This window comes from Acipenser ruthenus, chromosome 1, assembly GCF_902713425.1.
Source record: "Acipenser ruthenus chromosome 1, fAciRut3.2 maternal haplotype, whole genome shotgun sequence".
Classification (NCBI taxonomy): domain Eukaryota; kingdom Metazoa; phylum Chordata; class Actinopteri; order Acipenseriformes; family Acipenseridae; genus Acipenser; species Acipenser ruthenus.
This window is the reverse complement of record NC_081189.1, coordinates 116,033,670-116,058,266: the sequence shown is the minus strand read 5'-3', so window position 1 is coordinate 116,058,266 and position 24,597 is coordinate 116,033,670. Positions and strand designations below refer to the sequence as shown.

Genomic DNA, 24,597 nt, shown 5'->3' with positions numbered 1-24,597 from the left:
GGACATAACACTTACAATGCCACTGAAGCCACTCAGTCACTCAGTGCTGCTGTCCCTAGCGGTCCTTTCACACCTCATTCGTTTGGAAGTGATAATGTGATTCAGTTCCTTTTGTTTGGGTTGGACAGGTGGAAAACCTGACGTTATTTTAGCCAAAATACGCTGTAAAAGTGAGGGAAATAATTCACATGAAGGGGATTCAAGTTTGATTGCCAGCAAAAAAGGCTACAGTAATGCACCTACTATCATCTGTTTTTCTATTATAGTACTAATATTGTGCCTGCCACATACTGCTATTACAACAAATGGAATATAACATGCATTTTTTGTTGATGTACTATACAGTATTAGTCAGCATCTATTCTGCACCTCAGTATAAGTGGCAGTTTGGAGAAGCATTTTCAGTACTGTGAGTCCATTATTTATTCTGAATGTTTTGTTGATATATATTTGTAAATCTAGCTCAGTCCATAAGTACTTTCAGATATCACACTGTGTAAGTGCCTGTTAGGTTTGTTAGGATTAAAATGTAATATGAATAACCGTGTAAGATGATATGAAATGAATTGAAGCTTGGTTTGATATAATTTAATCGGAAGTACATTAGAAACACTGGTGCGATGAAAAGCCACAATATGTAAACAGAATGGTTGTGTAGTAACAGCTTAGTGCACTGGATTTCTTTTTTTTTGTGTGTGTGTGTGTGTGAGGTGTTATAGGGATTTGAATGTGCTGAATGAGCCAGCTTTGATGTTGGGAGAAGCCAGTTTACTGCATATAAGTAATTTATCCATTACTTACATGCATCATTTTACACTCATCCTTAATAATGATCACTGAACGTACCCAATCTGCCTGGATTTATTCATCTGAAACCATTTATTAAGCAGCTACTAATTAGCCTAAAAGCTGCAGTGTCCCTCAATCCTGCTCAATTAGACTACATTAGCATTGCTCTGTACCTGTTTGCTGTACTGCACTATCCCAACACAGCACAGGGGCAGCAGTGTGGAGTAGTGGTTAGGGCTCTGGACTCTTGACCGGAGGGTCGTGGGTTCAATCCCCAGTGGGGGACACTGCTGTTGTACCCTTGAGCAAGGTACTTTACCTAGATTGCTCCAGTAAAAGCCCAACTGTATAAATGGCTAATTGTATGTAAAAATAATGTGATATCTGTATAATGTGAAATAATGTATAATGTGATACCTTGTAACAATTGTAAGTCGCCCTGGATAAGGGCGTCTGCTAAGAAATAAATAATAATGTTCTGAGGGTGTGTGAGCGTCCTCCGATCTCACAAGCCTAAAGCCAGAATCACTTTTACACCGAGCAATCCAGAGCAGAGGTGGGCGGGCTACCAATCCCGGAGAACAGAGAGCAGCCCTGCCTCTTATCCACTCTGAATGTGCTCGGTGTCTGGCCAGTAGGGTTCAATGTTGCGCGAGGAGGAGAAGGAATCCCTGCCGGTTTCCCATCCTCCACACCGGGAGCGTTAGAGCCAATGTGACGCCCCCTTTGGAGTCCCCAGCAAAGTTCTGCCTCTTTGCGCAGCCTGGACGCGAACTGGCGCCGTTCAAGCTGTGTGACTCATCCTGCGCTCCCAACGGCAGCGCTTTAACTGGTTGAGCCACTCAGGGACCCCTCAAAAGCCCTTTTAACCTTATGCCAAATAGACATGCTCCCTTTTATCACTTTTAGGTAGTACGAGTAAAATATATCTTGAAGCTTACACATTTTTCCAATGGAAAGTTAACAATGTTTAAGAAACACCGGACTTGAAAGCGATTTGAAAACTATCATGTTTATTTCCATTGTCAGCATATCAATATCAATGGGACAGTACAAGTTTGAAATACATACCAAGAGAAGTACTGTACCTCCAGCCCATTCACACTGATACAAAAAGCTTTTCTTTTGGCAGAACTGAGGGCTGTGAATTAATTATACTATCAGCAAAATATTGGGAGTCTGTGAATAAATGTATAAATGGCAGTTATACAAAATGTGATACATATATTTTTGAGTGCAGATAGAAACCAACAATATCCTGTGACGGGGTACCTCCAGCCCTGGGTGTGTTTTTGGTTTATTTTGTATAGTTTGGGGAGTTGATGTATATTGGTATGTGAGCACGGGGATGTGGGTTTGTGTGTGTGTGTGGAATAGTGTTGACAGGGAGGCAGTTAAAATCCTCCCTGTAAAAACACATGGGAATGTGGCTGGAGCCGTGAATTGAATAAATGATTAAGTGATTAATTAAGGCTCCAGCCACAGGTGTATAAATAGGGTGATCACAGGTGAGAAAGGTCTTGGTGTGTTCAGAGGTGGAATGAGACGTGAGTCGTGAAAAGTGAAACTAAAACTGAAAGCAAAGCTTAGATAATAGTTGCTACGCATGCTAGTTTAGGCTAGCACGATACTTGTTGTGTTCCGTGTCTGTTTGTTTTGGCCACCGTGCCGTTTTGTTTTGAGTTCAGTGTTTTGTTTTGTTCAAACTGTTTGTTTATTTAAATAAACCCACACTGCAGCGCATTCCTATACCAGCACTGCTGTCTGTCTATTTTCCTGGCCTGACGTCACCACACAAGCCAGCCTGGTCACACAGCCCTAGTTTGATATTGAAAAAAAGAAGAAATTAGAGTTTTACAGACTTGTTTATTGGTGCAAATGTTATAAAGCTGTAGAAAATACTGTACTTGGTGTAAATGGTGGCTTCAAAACCAATGCAGATAGCACTATATAATGATGCTATTAAACAAAGTACCTCTTATTAACACACAGCAGAGCGCCATGTATGAATAATCTTCAAATTTACTAGGACTATACATTTAAAAAATGACATACTTTACAGCTGTTTGCCAGAAACACACTGGGGGATGTGTGATATAAATCTTGGCTTCATGGTTTATTGAATTGCCTATCATTTAAACACATAATACTTCAAAAACTGTTTTTTAAAATACAGGAAAATAAATAGAAGATACATTTTGTGACTTAAACTCTTCTGTTCTGTTTGCCCTCCATAGACGTAGTTGCTTGCCATATATTATTATTATTATTTATTTCTTAGCAGACGCCCTTATCCAGGGCGACTTACAATTGTTACAAGATATCACATTATTTTCACATACAATTACCCATTTATACAGTTGGGTTTTTACTGGAGCAATTTAGGTAAAGTACCTTGCTCAAGGGTACAGCAGCAGTGTCCCCCAGCTGGGATTGAACCCACAACCCTCCGGTCAAGAGTCCAGAGCCCTAACCACTACTCCACACACTGCTATATATGTAATCCTGACTAGTAGCTTGTCCAAAGTGTCTTTATAGAGCCAGCACTGTCTGCTGCATGGCTGTTTATTACCAGCAATACTAAACACAGACTTGATCTTTAATGCCTTTTCACTTTGGCTGATCTAGACTGGGTTATGTGTGTCCGTGGAAAGCAACTACAGTCAGCACTCACATATCCGACCCTATACATTTGTGACTTCAGTGACGGTTAAACGCATGTGACACATATTTGATTATTTCATTTTGGCCTGTTCCAACCCTTTTCAGGGAACACAAAAAATATAACATCATAAATGCATATCTGAAAGGACTGTGTTTTAAAATAGGTAGGCTTCCATTTAGATGTACTGTAGTTGGTTTTGTTGGTACAGTACTATATTTTCAACAGAAGTATTTTAATTCAGAACGATATGATTCTGAAAATATCACTTGCCAAAAGAGATGACACGTGGACTGTGTACAGGACATACTTTTAAATCTGGTGGGTATTGTAACAGTATGTAAAATTCCCTGTTAACGACCCAACAGCAAAATTAAATCAAAATGTTACTCTTGCACAGAACTGCTTAAAACGTAAAAGGTAATGCAATTTATAAAAACAAAGACAGTTTCCAGAATTGAAACAGTATCCAAAGTCAGTATTCAGAATTGCAGAATATAGTGCTTGATTAGGCCATAATGTCACAGTTCACTTGCAAATAAAAATGCACAAAAGCAACTAAATTTAAAAAAATACATCCCAGTATTAAAACTGTTTAATGCTTAACTGTTACATTACCGTAGCTTATCTCTTCGCTTTGTTTTGGCTGCATTTTCGTCAGGTGAAACTGGAGGAAACGCTGTGTAACTGCACAATAAAAATAGACTGGTTCGGCTTTTGAGAAAAAAAAGGAAAAAAAGGGGGGAAAAAAAACACGTGCTGTGACGGTGTGACCGGGTGCCCCCCCCCCCTCGTGCATGTTAATTTATGTATGTATTCATTTGTGTTGTTGTTGTTGTTGTTGTTGTTGTTGTTGTTGGAGCTAGTGCACCGGCTGCCCAAAGAAAGCCGGTGAAAAAATTCAGTTTAGCACCCCTAAACAAAAAGGGGTGCCAACAAAGACTAGGCCTTAACTAATTTAACGAAAAGACCGGATAAAAGGACTGTAAATTAAATTAGCAAAACCAAAGGGGAGGTGGTACAGAGCACGCCCCCTAGAGCCCACTGGTCGACAAAAGAGGTAATGTTCCAGCGGACTCTGCGTGGGCGTGCTCTAACTTAACCCTGGATCGGATGAGGGCCCTGAACATTGCCCCACAGTCAAAGAGACCCTCCCCGAAACCAACACCGAGGTGTAAGAACCGGGGAAAGACTCATAACGATAATAATCCTTCCTACACCCCTAATGCATTAAGAATTCGATTTCAGGGCTAGAAGCACATTAACAGCCAATAAGATACACTAAAGAAGAAGAAGTGCTTTGTTCAAAAATTGTGGTTTCGCTAAAGGCATCTTACAAACAATACAAGGGTTCCTGGCTCCTGCTATGGAGTGTGAAACACTCCACTTTCTGGACTGCATGTATATGGGAGAGTATGTATATGGGATAGTATGCATATGGGCAAGCATGTATATGGGAGAGTATGTATATGGGAGAGTATGCATATGGGCAAGCATGTATATGGGAGAGTATGTATATGGGATAGTATGCATATGGGCAAGCATGTATATGGGAGAGTATGTATATAGGCTTACCTTTTAAAGTTCAACAGTGCAAATCACAAGTGCTCATGGTGATCATTTTGAAAGCAGCAGTGTGGAGTAGTGGTTAGGGCTCTGGACTCTTGACCGGAGGGTTGTGGGTTCAGTCCCAGGTGGGGGACACTGCTGCTGTACCCTTGAGCAAGGTACTTTACCTAGATTGCTCCAGTAAAAAACCTGACTGTGTAAATGGGTAAATGTATGTAAAAATAATGTGATAACTTGTAACAATTGTAAGTCGCCCTGGGTAAGGGCGTCTGCTAAGAAATAAATAATAATAATAATAATAATAATAATAATAATAATTCCAACACAATACAAATGGTACCTGTATGAGCCGTTACTGTTAGACTCTACAGTAGTCTAACCTCTTCAGGCAGCGAGAGAGATGATTCAGATGAGGATAGTAGCCAGTTCATTTTAGCAACAGTCAGTGGATAATTCTCTGTGATTGGTTGGAAATATGAACGTTGACTGTTCAGTAATTCTGCAGATTTGCACGCCGCTGTACAGCCGCTTTTTACTGCTACTCAATCAATCAATCAATCTTTATTTTATATAGTGCCTTTCATAGTGGACCACCATCACAAAGCGCTTTACAAGATAATGAGGAACAGTACATAACATTAAATATAGTGAAATACAGGGCATAGTACATTAAATGAGAACAGTAAAAAAAAAAAAAAATGCAAATACATTAAATACAAGGTTAGGAATTCTGAATGGATTCTAAACATTGTGGATGCATGTGTCATACAGAATCATATGAATAAGATGGAGTGAAAAACCTGAAATAGCAATTTAGACAACAGTTAATAACAGATCAGGCTTAAAGAGCATTGAAAGCAAGAGAGAACAAGTGGGTCTTGAGAGTTGATTTGAAGCAAGCAACTGTGGGAGCTACACGCACTAAAGCTGGGAGAGTTCCAGAGAGTTGGGGCCATGAAGCTAAAAGAGCGCTCTCCGAGTGTGGTGCACTTTTGCATGGGTATAACAAGCAAGCCAGAGTCGGAGGACCTCAGCTTGCATGCAGGGACATAGCGGGTCAGCAGGTTGGAGAGATACTCTGGACCTGTGTGATGAAGGGCCTTGTAGGCAAGCAGGAGAATTTTGAAAGTAATCCTGAACTTTACAGATAGCCAGTGCAGCTGGGCAAGACAGGGGCTAATGTGATCATGTTTTTTACATTTGGTAAGGATCCTAGCAACGTCATTTTGAATCAGCTGCAATCGGTTTATGGCGCGTGATGGAAGACCACCATAGAGAGAGTTGCAATAGTTGAGTCTAGAGGAGATTAATGCATGGCATTATTTTCTGGATCCGGGAGGGAAAGGTAGGGACGGACCTTTGAGATGTTTCGGAGGTGGTAGAAGGAGGATTTGACTACAGAGGAGATTTGGGCATCAAAGGGGAGGTTACTATCCAGAAGTACACCAAGGCGTTGTGCAGTGGGGGAAGGCAGCAGCAGACAGTTTCCGAGGTTCAGTGCAGCAATATTGATATTCTTGAGTTAAGTTTTCGATCCTACTAGAAGAAGTTTAGATTTGTTGGTGTTGAGCTGAAGAAATTTGTCAGACATCCAGGCCTCGGTGTCTTGGATGCAAGCTGAGAGCCGGACCATGGCAGAGGAACATCCAGGGTCTAGTTTTAGGTAGAGCTGGGTGTCATCTGCATAGGAGTGAAACATGAGGCTATGTTGGCAGATGAGGTGACCCAAGGGAAGCATGTAGATGTTGAAGAGAAGAGGCCCGAGGACAGACCCTTGAGGGATACTGCAGGTGACTGGGTTTGCATCAGCACTGCTTCTATCTTAGAAAACAGAATGCATGTGTCCAGATAGGTAAGAGGACAGCCAGGAGAGACAGAGATCCCAGCATACTTCTGAAGGCGGTCAAGAAGAATGCTATGATCTATGGTATCAAAAGCAGCAGTTAGGTCAAGGAGGACAAGGACTACTGGTCATTCAACCTTCCCTTTAGTCACATCAAGTGTCATTGTATTGTAATAAGTTATGGTAGTAACACAGCAGCCTGCATGAAAATACAATATTCTGTTACCGGCGCGACGATGCTCTGGGGAAAAAAACGGGACGAAATGAGCGTCCCAAGAAAGGTTCTGGGGACACTGGGACCAGTGTTTCAAAAGTGGGACTGTCCTGTCCAAAACGGGACGTCTGGTCACCTTAGTAAATGCACATCAAAGAGATGTGCATTTTTATCTCAAATTCTAAAACAAACATCCTTTTATTTCAGGTTCCTCCGAGCACCTACAAACCTCCCAAAGAGCAGCAGCTGCTGGACGAAATGAAGCTGAAAAATCGCCAGAAGGCAGAGGTTTGTGCTGTAAATCTTCATCGGGGGCAATATGGGAAAAGGGTGATTCATCATAGCAGGGATTAATATTTCATTGTTCAATCCTAGTTAGAGAAGCCTTCTGTAGCGCGGAAGTTCTTGTTATTTAAAACAATCGATCATTCTTTTAATTGCTAAAAAAAAGATGACATTTTACTCTTAATGCGAGGCCTAAGCTTCCCAGACTTTGTTATTTAGTGGTGCACTGCAATAATGTCATGATTTAAATGCCAAAAAAAAGTGAATACAATTTAAACTATTAAAACAGAATGTCTTCATTGGGAAATCATGCAGTGAACTTTTGGTGAAAATTATGTTTTTATTGCACTTTGACATCAATTCCCTTTTGCAGTTATGAGAAGTACTGTGAAAGTGCCTGCCCTGCATGGTTCACATTGGTGTATCCATGCATTGCTTTTCTAATATGCACTTCAGTTTAGATGCAAGCTGTACAAAATATACAGTCATTGTTTCTGTTTGCTTTGTCAATTTCTCTTTGATTTATTCTCTGATAATACTTTTCAGACAGTGCTATTAGAAGCAAACACAGGACAATTCAGTTGTGCCAATGCAGAAAAATCCAAGCGAACAAAGGTAGGTTTTAAACATTTTTAAACTTCTTTATTACTGAGTAACTTTCTGAAGCCGTTTCTCCCCTCCTCTCAATCCCTTATGTGTGACTCCTCCAGGACAGACCAGAGGTTTACATTGCCAGTGCTAGTGCTGTCTCCTCTGTGAATAAATTGGATTTGTATAAAATGCATTATGAAAAAATATCAAAAGAAAACTGCATCAACCATAAAATCTTCAGCTAGTGAAGGATGACAATCTGATCAAGCCTTCTTGCAATGCTTTTGATACCTCTTAGTTTAATAATGTAGTGTAGCTGTAAAATATGTATTAATTGTATCAATAATGACAGCGTGAAATTGGCTCAAGGCTTGTTCTAATTAAAACTGAAGAAACTTTTCACACTTGATGTTTATTATAGTAATTTCTAATGGCTTTTATGTCTTACAGCAAGTTATTTCACAGATCATAAAGGAAAAGGAATTGAAGCTGAAATTTCAATGTCAACCCGCCAACGAAATGCCTGCATCATACAAGGTGACTGTGGATTTTGTATTAGTTCAGTGGATAGTTGCAGTATTTTAAGAAGATCAACCGGTCTAAGGGATTATTTAAAGGTCATATCCTGTTGTTTCCCAATTGCTGTCCATGCTTGCTAACTATTCCAGCAAAAGGAAAGAAATTCTCAAGGCTGATTTTGTGGAAGCGAAGGGGGAAGCATATTAGCGTTGCACTGTGCACTGAAGCCTGTGCAACATTGATATGCTTCCCCACCCAGAGTTTTTTCAGAAGCATTTTTTTTTTGTATTGGAATAGTTAGTAAGCAAGGCAAATAACAAACTAAACTGGAAACAGCAATATAGAAAGACACAGAACACACATGCTATTATATTAAACATGTTGGAAAATAGACGATGTCCCTTTAAGAAATATACAAATGAAAAAATACATGTGGACTCTGCTCAGCTGTCCCAGTATTACATGCTCTTTTACCCTGTACCCTTTATACAGCTTTATTCCAGTCAAGCATGCACAAGCACAGCATGGCTGTAAAGCGAGTCACTTTACCAGGGCTTGTCGCACACCACGCTGAGACCATCCGGAATGGCTAATGGACTATAACTGACATGGTGCTGCCTGTGAAAACCACACTGTGTTGCAAAAATTATATTTTGTGTCAAGTCTGAGATGGCAAAGACTCAAATAGCAAAATCTTAATGTCAGAAACCCAGGATTATCTATATAATAGGTTTCATTAGTACATGCAGCAACATGTTTAAAGTACATGACACCAACAAAATAATTTCAGTAAATCTTACATTATATATTAAAGCAATATATATTGCTATAATTTCCTTGGTCTTGGATTTTCCTATTTGGAAAACACATACATTATAGTAAAGGAGAATTTGATTTTTTAATGGTAATTTATTTGAAGCTGATCATATTTGAAGAATATTTATCGACTCCAATACTTTACTTCGGGTCAACTTCCTAAAGTCGCGTGAAGGAATTTAAGTGGCCATTGAGAACATGTCATTCATAGGAAAAGCAGTGATTGGTACGCAAATCGATCTAGCTTATGGGAGTTATTTTAAAGAAAATAAATGGAAAATATGTATAATGTATATATTTGAAAAGAGAAATATATATATTAAATATACACATGAAGAGTCTTTGTCTAAAAAATGATATGTTCAAGAACTCAAACTCCCAGAAACAACTCCCGTGTGTCAGATACGTTCCTTCAATGGGAAGTACAATTTGAAAAAATACCATTGAAAATCAAATACATGTTAATATAATGTGTGCCTCTTTCATAGGCAAATGTGAGCTACGAAGTGATAGTAACAATACACTATGTATCATTAATATATCAAACTGATATGTCATGATAAAATATATACTGTATATATCTGTGTATAACAAATTCATCTAACCACATACATAGTGGTTGAATTGATGGCAAAGCTGGGATTCAAATTCCAGGACCTCGTAAAGGGTTAATGCTGTCCTCATTGTGCATCCTTCCTGCTGGGGAGACGGGAATGCAAAGGGATGTAGGTTCCCTCTCAGAGTGAGCCAAGCAATAACATATCCTTGGCAATAGGGAGGATAGCAGCACTCACTCAGTGTTTCTGGGATCCCAGCTGAATGCAAGTACATGCTAAATAGCCAATCTGCTTGTCACATTAGTTAGTTATTAAGTTACTGTTACTTTTCCTTTAACGTCCAGCTCCATTTACAAACACTTACTAATTTCCCCTTGGTATGCAGCTTAACTATAATAGTTTTTTCTGTAATGTCAGTTGCATAACAAGTCTTTGTTTCATGATCCTAACCCTGTGCTGGTTCTCTGTGTGGAACAGGCTGACAATATCCCAATCCGGCTGAACACGACTGCTATCCTAAGGGAAGGTGCCCTGTACAACAGGAGGGTTGAGCAGGAGCTTCGCAAGTATGCTTCACCACACTTCATCACCTAAAGACATCATAGGGATGATTTCAATGTTGTATTTTTTAAAATTGTATCAGACAACTGTAGTTCACTCAGTAGTTAAAATTAGGTCTGCATGTTACCAAAGCTGATGCTGAATAGTTAATGAAGAAATTCAAATCTTTACCTGATGTGTACTTCCTTTTGCTATGTAGATTTAGCAGTTTTGAAATGCTGACACATGTTATAGAAAACATTGAGTTAAAGAAAGCTCTCCATTTGCATCCATTAGTTTCAGGTAGTCTATTACACTTCCACTTCATTACACCTCAGCAGGATCATGTCTGCGTATCGCTAGCTTCAAAGCGTTTTAGTCATTAGGGAAAGTAGCTGGTTGGTTAATGAAAGGAAAAAAAGATGTTGAAGGGATCTCCAGGTAAAATGATTTAGGAAGTGTTAGTATTACAGACTACCTGAAAATAAGGCATGCTGCTTGTGAACTTTCTTTAACATAGTATTGTCCCAGAATGCTGTAATGTGTTCAAAATCTACTCGTGTGAGACCTACATACCTTAACAGACGAGTTGTCCACTTTTTCCAGGATTGAGAAGCTGGTGGAAGGGGCGCGGGACCCCTCGGAGTTTATGGCATGGCAGCGGCAGATGAGGGAGAGGGATATGGAAGAGAAGCTAGCGGAGGTGGAACGCAGGCGCCTGGAGGGGAGGCTCAGCCACGAGGAGGCTGTGCTGGCCCGCCACAAAATCATACAGGAGAACAAGAAGAAGGCCACGCTCAAGAAGGAGGAGGTACAGGCTTATTTCTTTTTCAAGATGAACATGTCATCTCTGCTTGCCCACACACTCTGTGAGAATACCATCTGGTCTGTTCTCTTGATCTAAACCGTGGCGGAACAAAGTAGTGACACTGTGTATATCATTCAAATATGAACGAAAACGAACATCTCAGCCTGCATGGGTTACATAAGTATTTAGCTCTGTTTAGATCCTCTACTCCATAGATAAAGTAAGGACCTTTTAATCTCACATGCTGGATTGACACTTGAGTTATTATTATTATTATTTATCTCTTAGCAGACGCCCTTATCCAGGGCGACTTACAGTCGTAAACAAAAATACATTTCAAGAATCACAGTACAAATAATAATACAATTAAGATCAAGATAAAAATACAATGACTTTGGTTCTAGCAAGTACAAGTATATGACAAAATACGATTCAATAACAGAGCAGATAACAGTGTCAGTGATAGTTCCATCAGGATATAATTAAATACAAAATACTACAGATTAAATAAAACTTGTGACAGTTTACAGTACTCTAAAGTACAGGATTAAATGCAGTAAAATAGGGAGCAGATAAGAGCAAGTAAAGCGCATTAAGGAAGAGTGATAAGTGTCCAGAGGGAAAAGAGGAGTTCTACAGGTGCTGTCTGAAGAGGTGAGTCTTGAGGAGGCGCCAGAAGGTGGTCAGGGACTGGGCAGTCCTGACATCTGTGGGAAGGTAATTCCACCACTGCGGGGCAAGGGTGGAGAAGGAGCAGGCTCTGGATTAGTGGGTTGGTTGACATCTTGTGTGCACTGAATTGAGTAGAGTGTAAAAAAAGTTTTTTGAAAACAAATGCATTCAAGAATCCATGATACCTGACTGCGCCAAGTTGCCAGTCTTGGCCAGGGACGGTTGGGGGGCATAGAAAAGCGCTGTAGCTAATATATCACCTATTGATCTGTTTGACTATTTCTATATAATGTTTTTGCTTTCCTTCACTTTGTAAATGAACCTATCGATCTCCCTCTGCTGTGCAGACTGCTGGGCTGATGCGGCGCTATGCAGAGAAGCGCCTGGAGGAAGAGAAGGGGATGAAGGAGTTGGTGGAGCAAGTGGTGGAGGGACACAAGAACGCCAGGCAGGCCAAGGCCAAAATCCTGGAATGCAAACAGCGCATAGGTAATAGCTGCTGGACAGTTCACCGATTTACTGTTTGCGAGCAAAATGATCAGTAATGGTATTCTAAGTTTTTTCAGTTTTGAATCATAATAGGTGTTTTTTCTCTAATAAGCTTTGAGAATCTAGCCCAGTGCGTTTTGAATCCAGAGATTCCCAAGGCAACGTGTGTCAATGACCTGGAATTTCTGTCTTTTCTTGTTTTAGTCCAGGAGGTGACAGAGGAGAGCCAGGAGCTGCTGAGACAGGCTCTGGAGAAAGCTGAGGCTGAGCTGATCAGAAAATTCGAGCTCATCCGCCAGATCCGGGCCATTGAGTCCGTGCCACTTATCAGGCACAAATTCGTGGACCACACCCAGGTACGAACCAAGAGCCAACTTTGGAATCCCATTAAACTTCAATCCACTTACAGTAACAAGATGTGCCATCAAGCTTTATGAAACTGAGGGGCAAGTAAATAAAATACCTAATACCTTCAGAGTTGTTTTAAAAAGGGTATCCAAGCTTTTCATTGTAATTTAAGGCAAGCACTCAATCAAGTCCAAAAAATGTACATATTAATTGCAATACCTAACAGTCTCCTGTGCCCAAGCCCTATCAATAAAATACATAGCCAAGCACTGTGCTCAAGCAAGTGAAACTGCTGGCTGGAGCATTCTCAGCAAAGACCACATCTAGCCAAACAGCTAGAATCAGAAGAGAAGGGACCAAATACAATTTCATACTCAGAAATGTCATTTAATTTAATTTCTCTGTTTTAATCTAGCTGTTTCATGTTGTGTTTGTTCCCATCACTGATTACTAACATCACATTTTGAATTAAACAAGTGAAAAGTTAAATAAATCAACAAAATGACAGCGACCCAAAGTAAACTGAAATTATAGAGCTACTTGCTCCAGTTTAAGTACGAAATGTAACCATTAGCGAACGGGTATTTACCTCTGAGACGGGGAATGCCCCGCCCCTGTGTATTATATTATTTGTTGAACTATTATTTAAAATGTCTTGTTTGTGTGGAAAATCACGCCATTTTATTGTTATTATTGTTTGACAGTCTGGATGGGGTTAAATTCCAGATAAAATCGTGAGAATGCGTGGCCAACAGCGAGTGCTTATTGATAAACTGACTGTTGACCACTCATATGAGAAACCCTGTGCCAAATGTGGTAGAGTAATTAATAGCCAGTTAATCCCTCTGCCACAATATAAAAACATGCAGCTTTGGCTGAATGTTAGAGTGTTCAGGAGTGAAGAGCAGAGTTCAGGGATCTATGAATGAAATACAGAACGCAGCTGCTACCTACCTGATTGCTGCACCAGCACGGTATTTGTATTGTGTTCTGTTTATAGTGTTTGTTTATTTTGGCCCGCGTGCAGGGGCACTGGAACTAGGGGTGCTGGGGGTGCGGCAGCATGGCTTCCATCATATACAGGGGTTGCAGTTTTGTTCAATGGCTTTCAGCACCCCCACCCCCAAAGTTGTTCAAGTGCCACTGCCCTTGTGCTGTTTTATTTTGAGTTTGGTGTTTGTTCCTGTTTTGTTAAAAACCCTTTGTTTATTTATAAAGAAAACATGCATTAAACATGCAGTGCATTCATACCCCAGAGCTGTCTGTGTCTGTGTCTGTATCTTCCTGAACTGACGTCACCACTCAAGCTATCCGTGACAACCTCCTAAAGACCCAAAACCTGAATAATATATATCAAAGCTGCTCAGCCGAGCCTGTGATGCAGTCATGCCCGCCCCCGAGGGTATAAAGGACTGCGAGCACAGATCTAAAAGCCATTTTTCCTTTCAAGAACTGACCTGACAGGAGAGCCTATTCAGATAGGTACTTTTTCTGCTGTAAATCTTCGCATTTATTGTGTTTTTACACAAATTTATATGTGATATTAAAAATAATCGCTGTATTAGTTTTACTAATTACATTTATTTGTGCACTACAGCCTGTTGTTTGTTACGTCCCGCTGTGGCCTTGTGCCCCATGTGAAGTCAGTGGCTTCAGTCACTCCTTCCCAGGGATCAAGCAACATAAGTCGGCTGACTTTGTGCTCTCCTCTCAGACAGCAATAGCTCCGGTGGAGTTATTTTATTCTTGTTTTGGCTTTGAGATGGTTTGTATAATTAAAGTAATTGTTATTACTGTATTTTGTTGAGAAATATTTCTTTTCTCATTCTGTTTTTCTGTTTTCACAGAGCCGAAGCGCAAGCCTGTTTGCAGCGTGTGCTGAGGCACACGTGTAGTGAGAACTGCTGGGTTCAGCAGCGCTGCACAGGACCAAAAGGCTGCTTCAGTTGTGCTTGCTTGCAATCCTTCCCACAGCATCTTGATGCCATTTTGGTGACCGCTCTTGCATCACCATTACGAGGGCCGTTAGTTCATTCTAATAAACAGGCTTCCCTCAGTCTCGGGAGTACTGACTGAGTGGTTTTGCCAGTAGTTTGCACAGGTGGGCATCCCTGTACAGTATTACCCGCTGTAACTGCGAACCAGTGTACCCGCTCTGTTCCTGACCCAGTACCGTACCGAACCGAGAGCGAGGTTACCGCACCATACCGTACCAACCCGGAGCTAAAGTCACCAAACCAGTACCAAACCGACAGGGTACCACCCCGGTTTCGACACAGTACCGAACCAACCCTGTACCAAACTGGCGCTCTAGGCCCCAGCAGCCTCAAAGACTGGCACAGCCGCTTGCTCCTGCTGCCAGAGGTGGTGTTCAGAACCGGACCACGGCTGCTCACTGCAGAGGCTACAATAGGTTCCTCCCGCGCAGAGACAGAAGCCTCAGGCCAAGCCACAAGCCGTGCATCAGCCTTAGGAGTTTGCTGCCACAAGCCCAGGGTCCCTTTTCAGGGAGCCATCTGAACTGTTGGCGTCAGTGCACCACGATCATCTGGGTGCTTACTACCATTCAGACCGGCTACTCACTGCAGTTCAAGCGTGGTCCTCCTCCCTTTCGGGGCAAGACTCCAGCATCAGCCAAGGACCCACAGGACGCTGCAGTGGTGTCTCAGGAGGTAGCAGCTCTGCTGCAAAGATTGACTATTAGCATGATAGACCCCATCCATTAGGAGGAAGGGTTCTAGTCCAGGTACATCGTAGTACCCAAGCGGGATGGTGACCGCAGACCAATCCTCGACCTCAGGCAGGTCAATCTGTACCTGAGCCAAAGGAGGTTCAAAATGTTGACAATGCAACAACTGTTGCAGTCAATTAGGCCAGGCAAATGGTTCACAATGGTGGACCTCAAATACGCCTATTTCCACATCCCCATAAAACCAGTACTCAGGAAGTATCTGTGGTTCGCTTTTCATGGAAGCTATCTTGACCCCATTGAGACTCAAAGGCATCAGAGTACTCAATTGTCTGGATGACTGGCTAATTTGTGCCCAGTCTCCAAATTTTTCCTTCAAGCCTGCTGCAATCATAAACGCAGCGACCTTGAAGGTTAATGGTTACATTAAGATTGCTGCGTCCATGATTGCAGCAGGTTTGAATGAAAAATGATGCTGAGATCTGTGAGCGGAGTCTTTTTGTGCCCTCGGTGCCTGGGCCATGACTGCGTCACAGACTCAAAGAGCAGCTTTGGTATACAATATTCAGGATTCTGGTCTTTAGGCAGTAAACACCCATACGGTAATGCTTACATTTTTATTTCAGGGAACCAGGGTTATGATAATAACCTGATGTTTTCTGCTTTATGACTCATTATCAGGAGAAGTTAGTCATTGTTACCAGCAGTGCTTGCTCATGTTGTTTTATGGAAATGGACATTGGTCTAATTAAAATGTGGTATTCATTGTGATAATGTATAAAAACTAACATAAAGATTTTCAGTTGTTTTGCTCCAGGTTGAGGTTTGCTCCAAAATACTATTTTTAACCTGGAGCAATCACTTGCTTCACTGGTCCTTTCCTCCTATTTATCTCATTATCTCAAAGCATATGTTACTGTGGTCCAGGGCCGCCAAGAGCCTAAGCAATATAACCGATCATTCTCTAATTATGTTCACCACCAGCTGAAGAAAGTACTTTATTTATTTTACATTTTTTCTAACAAACTGCTGCACCACGTTGTTTTGAGCAAATTCTAGATCTTAATAATAGAATAATTCATACTGTGGTATATACTGTGCAACTTTAGGGTTCTTTTAAAGTTTTTAAAAGTCTTAAAAAAAAATACATAAAATTGCTATGCCTTTTTTTCAGCTTTTTGGTGTAGTAAAATATGAAATGCGAAAGTTCAAATCATTGTGTGAAAGGAAGTGTTTGACAGCGCCTGGATACACAATCATTACACCACAGAAGCACATCGGCTCGCTGTGCAGGACGGGAGGTTTCTTTTTAATGTGGTGGGAACGCAAAGGGTCTTGTGCAGGGCTAGTTGTTTTAAAATATTTTATATATATTTCAAAAAAAGTTCCCCCTTCATCAGGGCCCCCCTTCGGGGCATTGGGCCCCCTTCGAGGGGTTGGGCTCCGGGCAAATTTCCCCGTCCTCCCTGTCCTCTCGGTGGGCCTGCTGTGGTCCAATTTTTAATCTGAAAAGAGGAGCAAAAGAGTGAGCTCCGTTATTTTACTCCTAGTTTATGGTGGCGTAAAATGAGGAGCAAGCTTTAAAACAGATTGTTATCAATTTGAATAACTTTAGACTGACCACAATGATTTTCTATTGAATTGGTTTTTTGGTAAACTGTACTTTTTAAAGGCGTGGATTTAATTTCACCATTTCTGACAGTAGCAACTACAGAATGATAGATGGAGGCTGAAATGTTGTATTAAAACATGGAAAGTTATCAGCGTATTTAGAAAATAGCCTGATATAAAAATGACTTGGCATAAACCCCATTTGCATGGTTCCATGCATGTCCCCTTAACATACTGTTGTTAATAATGACCTTTAAACCACAAATTGGGATTTACTCAAAGAGTTAGAGGTTTATCTTTTTTTTTTTTTCTTCATTTGCGGTAGGATATAATTTGTTTGCTTTCAACCTATTTCCATTAATATTGCTGTTTGCTCCTGTTTGGCAGAGCAAATGTCCTTCATTGCCATAGGAATGAATACATGAACAGCTGAACGTGTATTCCAGGGGAAAACTAGGCAGGGATGGATTGAAAAAAGTCAATTTTTCAACAAGACCAAGTGAGGAGCATATTAGCTTAGAAAAAGAGCAGAACAAAATCTCTGAGTCAGCCTGTAAATCCAGATTGGGGTGATTGTGCATCCCATAGACACATTAGCAATGCATTGAAGCACTGAGGAAGCTATCATTAGCAATGCATTGAAGCACTGAGGAAGCTATCATTAGCAATGCATTGAAGCGCTGAGGAAGCTATCATTAGCAATGCATTGAAGCACTGAGGAAGCTATTATTAGCATTGCATTGAAGCACTGATTGAAGCTATCATTAGCAATGCATTGAAGCGCTGAGGAAGCTATCATTAGCAATGCATTGAAGCACTGATTGAAGCTATCATTAGCAATGCATTGAAGCGCTGAGGAAGCTATCATTAGCAATGCATTGAAGCGCTGAGGAAGCTATCATTAGCAATGCATTGAAGCGCTGAGGAAGCTATCATTAGCAATGCATTGAAGCGCTGAGGAAGCTATCATTAGCAATGCATTGAAGCACTGAGGAAGCTATTATTAGCATTGCATTGAAGCACTGATTGAAGCTATCATTAGCAATGCATTGAAGCGCTGAGGAAGCTATCATTAGCAATGCATTGAAGCGCTGAGGAAGCTATCATTAGCAATGCATTGAAGCGCTGAGGAAGCTATCATTAGCAATGCATTGAAGCGCTAAGGAAGCTATCATTAGCAATGCATTGAAGCACTGAGGAAGCTATCATTAGCAATGCATTGAAGTGCTGAGGAAGCTATCATTAGCAATGCATTGAAGCACTGAGGAAGCTATCATTAGCAATGCATTGAAGTGCTGAGGAAGCTATCATTAGCAATGCATTGAAGCACTGAGGAAGCTATTAGCAATGCATTGAAGCACTGAGGAAGCTATCATTAGCAATGCATTGAAGCGCTGAGGAAGCTATCATTAGCAATGCATTGAAGCGCTGAGGAAGCTATTATTAACAATGCATTGAAGCACTGAGGAAGCTATCATTAGCAATGCATTGAAGCGCTGAGGAAGCTATCATTAGCAATGCATTGAAGCGCTGAGGAAGCTATTATTAACAATGCATTGAAGCACTGAGGAAGCTATCATTAGCAATGCATTGAAGCACTGAGGAAGCTATCATTAGCAATGCATTGAAGCACTGAGGAAGCTATCATTAGCAGTGCATTGAAGCTCTGAGGAAGCTATTATTAGCACTGCATTGAAGCACTGAGGAAGCTATCATTAGCAATGCATTGAAGCACTGAGGAAGCTATCATTAGCACTGCATTGAAGCACTGAGGAAGCTATCATTAGCAATGCATTGAAGCACTGAGGAAGCTATCATTAGCAATGCATTGAAGCGCTGAGGAAGCTATCATTAGCAATGCATTGAAGCGCTGAGGAAGCTATCATTAGCAATGCATTGAAACTGTTGTAGCTAAAGGGCTTGTAACCAGGAGGTCCCCGGTTCAAATCCCACCTCAGCCACTGACTCATTGTGTGACCCTGAGCAAGTCACTTAACCTCCTTGTGCTCCGTCTTTCGGGTGAGACGTAATTGTAAGTGACTCTGCAGCTGATGCATAGTTCAGACACCCTAGTCTCTGTAAGTTGCCTTGGATAAAGGTGTCTGCTAAATAAAGTCTGCTAAATAACAAAACAGTTCCATAAATCTTACTTCTCATGCAGTTTCTTTTGTTAGATACAGGTAGGTCTTTTTTTGTACATGAAATATGCTGTATAAGTGGAAATGGTTTGGTATGGTCCACAGAGGGTACTCCTTCATCGTGTATTGGAGTTACTGAGTGAGAATACGTCCCGCATGGATATGTTTTTCAATTCAATGTCAAAGTGTATGCATTCCGACTGTGTTATTCAGGTCAGCCAACATTAGAAATGCTTCACCTCATGAGTAAATTGTTTATCCCAGCTATATTATTAGTTACCTAGGATTCCCCAGACAAGCTCAAAGCAAGCTGAATGCAGATTAAGAGATAAGAACTCAATATTGGGGCAATTCAGGAGCCACAAGCACTCAGGATATTTGAAGCTGCTTACTCTTTAATGTTGCATTATATTACAGCAGAGCATTTACACAATGGATTTGGAACAAATAATACACACTACTGACAATTCAAAGTGTAGTGGTTCCTACTATTGTGGCATCATTTGTATGTGGAAATTATTTCCTTGTAGAACTATTTTACCAATGGTTCGTATTGTTGTGGCTGTTCTTGTGCTACTTAGTGCAGCTGTTGCATTGCTGTCGAAGTGCCTCTGCATTGCTATTGACGATAACTTGGAAAGGGCTGTTTCCAATGTCTGTGTATTCAGATAGCAGGCCATGCATTGCTGGGTGAGATGTCCTTGGTGGAGCTGCATGAGAGGCTGACATTGCTGAAGGAAGCTCAGAGGAAGGAGGATGAGGAGAAAAGGGATACGATCCTGAGAGAGAAGCAGACCAAGGAGCAGTTTCTACTGGATCATCTGAACCAGATCTCTCTGCACAGGGCTGCCATGGGGAAAGCCAACATGCTCAAGTAAGAGGACAGAGGGCCTTCTTCATCAAATTCTACATGTTACCGTGGAATTCCTTAAAATAATTATTTGATCAGAGAAATACAATAAATGATGAAAATAATATTTGAAGAATTTACAGAATTCTAATGTAAAAAAACTGTTAATAACATTTTTTTTTAAATGTTATTAACAGTTCCTGAGTAAAATCTTCATTTTTTGGTACGTTGTGTGTAGGGTAGTGTTGTTGTACTATAAATGGTTTTTAACTCTTGCCCAATCTGCATGAGTGACATTTCATAACAATACTGACACGATTAAACAGATTTTGCAACCTTGCAAAATAGCTTCCCCACATGTACCTTTTCCAAACTACTTTCACAACTACTTGCAAAATTGAATATCACTGGTGACTAAGCAGTTGTGTGATTTTTTTATTTATTTTTTGCTTTCCCAGAAAAGAAGAAAAGAAAGCAAAGTCCCAGTCGACAAAAGCCTTTCTGAAGGACGAGAGGTTAGTGGAGCTCCAGAAGAAGCTGGAGGAGAAACGGCAAGATCGTCGGCAGCAGAGCGAGAGCCTGAAGATTAAAGCAGGCGAGGACTCTGCGCAGAGACTAAGGTCCTGGAACACCAGGAAGGTACACAGGAGACAACTACAAACACTTACCAGAGGGATGTGTACGTGGTGACCTACAGGCCTAAGTGAATTATAATGTAAATGGCATCACTGACAGGTCTTCTGTAACGTATAAATGCTGCTGCATAAAGAACAGACTCCAAAGTGATGTCCATTCTCAACAACAGACTTCACAGATTAGTTGTTTTTATATCAATATCCAAGTATTAAATGGCTCTAATATTTCATTTTTTATCCTACACCTAATACATAGATTATGTATTCTGGCATGGTAATGCAAATGTTTTTAAATCTAATGATAATATTAATGATAACAAAGGCTGGGTTTACATGCACATGAAAATTGACTCTACAGTCATGACTGTGTGACGTTGTCATGTGAATACATTGTGAAACAGCAAAAGAACATCCTAGTCAGCACAACTTTATGGGCAGGGTCAGTCACTTTCTCATGATAAAAATAGCTGCAAAAACCCATGTAAACCTGAGCAGGAATGGTGCTTGTGTGTCACAAGATTTCAGCAGTAAGATCCCCTTTAACTGGAGGAATCTCACTTTATTCCTCAGCAAAGCCGTACCAAACCACACACACACACACACTCACACACTCACACAGACAAGAAAGAACGCAAGTGTTGTTAAGCACAACTAACCTTTAGCCTCATATTATTATTATTATATTAGTAGTCGTAGTAGTAGTAGTCGTATTTTCTTTCTATAATTCTTTTAAGATGTCCCAGGAACAACAGAGCACCACCTCTTCTTCCACCGCATAGAACTGGAAGGAATTCTTATCATCAATTGGCATATTGTGCAATAAGTAATGGATATAGTTAACAAACAACATAAATGTACCGTATCGCCTTAAATAAAGACTTTTGTTTGAATGTTTATAATATAGACATCCACATTTCATTATAATGTGTGTGTGTGTTAAGCGGATTCTGCGCATAGCACTTCTACCGCAGCTGCAGACCAGCAGTCACTGGCTTCTCCGAGCAGAGGCAGGGTATAGGGACCAGCAGATGTGTACAGGAACATTAGGATGCTCAGCCTGGTACTCTTCCTATAGAACTGCCAGTGCATGAAGCTGCTCAGGAACCTCATATGTATTTCTACATATCCCCCTGTTCTCCATTTTATATTCATATAGGACTAAGGATCATACCGTTTTTTGTAGTGTAACCCCCCGTGTTCCCACATTTTCCACATACATTTATAGACTGCTTTAATTAAATGAATGCATATGTCAATGAAATATGTTGTCAACCAGAAAACCAAAGGACTGCAGGCGGCTGGCTACAGGACTTGAACAGTACCATACAACAGAATGTTGCAGAAAGCAGTCAAGCAACCTCACTGTCTAGACCTTAACCCCACTGAGCCTGCAGCAGTATACACTGAAATACACTGTCAGTAAGTCTACCAGGTATACAGTCATCACTTTGCTTCTTGTACAACATCAGTAAGTGTGCAGTCTTGAATATGGAAGGACCAGACTTAGTTATCGGTCATCAGAATCAATCTTCTGTATTGCCCATTGTGAGACTACAAGTCATGGCTCCCATTTTGTATTACAAATGAATCACTCATGAAGGACCAGCCATTTACACAAGTGTGCTGCAAATCACATGTGTACTTGACGTTTTGTCCAACTCCTATTCAGAAGATGTTTTGGAAAGGCAGGGTAGTCTGTATATTTTGTAGTTTTCCTATTCTTTTCCTATGGTTATGCTATGCATTTAACATAGTTTATCATGGTTTGCCATGGTTTTTATTAAGCTTTCTCATACCATGCTTACCTATTTTTTTACCATGCTTTCACTATGCTTAATTACACTTTGCTAACAGATCAGTGTTTGCAGCAAGCACTAAATGAAACCAGAAGTACAGTACAACCCTTGCAACATCATTGTGGTTCTTTAAGGAGTTATAGAGAGTTTGTAGAAAATTACTCTATAAATCTGATTTGTCGTGCATTTCCATTATCAAAGCAGGTCACAATTGAAAAAAAAACATGTTATAGCAGACATGTATTTACATTTTTGGTACCAAAATTGTTCCCACCCCCCCTGTCAATACCCAACCAGCTTCTTCCCCTTTTGACTGACATGTTTGCAGCCAGTAACACTCTTTGGCCACTATTACATCATTTCCATGCATTTTTTTTCAGCCTTTTCCAAAGCGGAATGGTGGAAGTACATCACAACACTGACCAATTAAGTGATGAGTGGTTTCGCCATGTTTTCATTTTCTTGTATCTTAAGAATTGTTAGGATTATCGAAAGCAAATGAATAGTGTCCCTCCTTTCTGTTTTGTAAACAAATAAATGTGACTTTAGCCGCAAGGCTTGCTGGGAAAGAACCGCCAACATTTGTTAAAAACTCGCATTACATGGAAACAGAGTCTTTTCACTCAGCTTGGGTAGACTATCAATGGAGGTTCAGGAGGAATGCTGGAGAACCTGGATTAGTCTGTATTGCCAGTCAATCTGTGCTCATGGAAACAAGGTTGTGAACGGAAGAGAATGAATCTGCGCTACAAATCTACCTTCTGACCAGGAAGAGCACTAAGTAATGCTGGTGGTGCGCCTTCACAGGGATGGGCTCGATGGTAGGACAGAACCGGAAGTCACATCCTGACATGTGGGAGTGGTGTGGGTAAGAATATAAGGTCCAAACAGAAGGTGCATTTACAATAGTTACAGGTTTATTTACCATAAATGATCCTGTCTACCACCAATGGTATTGGGGACTTGAATCTGGGCTTGAAGTCCAGTTGTACTGCTAAAATCCTCCCTGTGATCAGTGCAGCGCGACACTCTATCCAATCGGCGCGCACAACACAGCTGATCACAGTAGAGTCGTTCAGCAGTCTTGCAGCTATGCCCTTTCCCCAAGATGGCCGACTTCCGGTTCTGTCCTACCATCAAGTCGGCCCATCCCTGTGAAGGCGTACCACCAACTTTATTTGGCACACTTCCTTGTCAGGAGGTAGATTTGCAGCTCAGATTCCTTCTCTCCCGTTCATAGAGGTAAAAGACATTGCTGAGATGGGACCTGAAACAGTAACAGATTTCCTGAGAGGCAAGCAAACTTGTTTAACTTTTTGGTTAACTGTGCTGCTCTTCTTTTTTTCCCTTGCCTAGAAGTCCTTGGAGGAACATCACTGGCTGGAGCTGGAGAGGAATCTGGAGCGCCAGGTGCAGCTGCTGAAGCACGGCTCCATGTCCAGTGAAGTGGCCCTGAAACTGGCAACCTGCCATGCAGCGAGTATCGGGGCCTCCTCTCTCTGCAACACACACTCACTCAGCGGAAGCAAATCAGCTTTTTAAGAGACAGCATACCATGTAGCCATTTTATCAAGGGGGTAGATTTTAGTTTCTAAAGCAAGTTGTGACTGTAATCATAAAATATGTTGGAAAATAAAGTCTTGATAAATTTTTAAAAAAAAAAGATTCGGTTTGTGTGATGGGAAACATAAGGATGCTTGTCAAATGCAATGACTAGAATCTTTTTTTGTGTGTATTTATGTTTTTGGCATATTTTTATTGTTCCGCTGACTCATTATTTTCCCATGAAAATAAAAAAAACAAGCATATAAACCTGAACAATGTGCCACCCTCTTTCACACTAACACTATCCTTCAGCAAGTTAATTATCTTAGATTTAAGTCCATAAAAATGCCTTTGCTATATTTCCATTGTGTGTTCTCTCTCAGCCAATTAGAGTGCACGGTTTTCTCCCCATTGTGGTTGAATATGGTTGGACGCTTCTTCATCTTAACTGATGGGGCATTCACCTACAGACTGGGAGAACAGTGGATTAAATCTACCATCTATTTGTTAATTGTACTGGGTTCTTTGACTCCATGCTGGATCACATGAATCCTGCTGTCTGCCAGGGCCCAATGTGTAGTCATTTTGGGAAGTAGCAGATGGGGAATATTGTAGGGCAACTAATGTACCC

General features: G+C 40.9%; 1 protein-coding gene across 2 annotated transcripts in view; it reads left to right on the top strand.

Moving 5' to 3' along the window:
- cfap99 (cilia and flagella associated protein 99) overlaps window positions 1-24,084 on the top strand; it is a 43,486-nt gene extending 19,402 nt beyond the window's left edge. For both annotated transcript variants that reach the window (XM_059034462.1, XM_034034769.3), the window contains exons 8-17: window positions 7,285-7,365; window positions 7,909-7,977; window positions 8,404-8,490; window positions 10,323-10,411; window positions 10,992-11,196; window positions 12,213-12,354; window positions 12,559-12,710; window positions 19,809-20,014; window positions 20,449-20,629; window positions 23,778-24,084. In XM_059034462.1, the coding sequence (XP_058890445.1) occupies window positions 7,285-7,365; window positions 7,909-7,977; window positions 8,404-8,490; window positions 10,323-10,411; window positions 10,992-11,196; window positions 12,213-12,354; window positions 12,559-12,710; window positions 19,809-20,014; window positions 20,449-20,629; window positions 23,778-23,963 (1,398 nt within the window). In that variant the 3' untranslated portion in view covers window positions 23,964-24,084. The remainder of the gene's footprint in view (window positions 1-7,284; window positions 7,366-7,908; window positions 7,978-8,403; window positions 8,491-10,322; window positions 10,412-10,991; window positions 11,197-12,212; window positions 12,355-12,558; window positions 12,711-19,808; window positions 20,015-20,448; window positions 20,630-23,777) is intronic.
- Window positions 24,085-24,597: the final 513 nt, after the last annotated feature.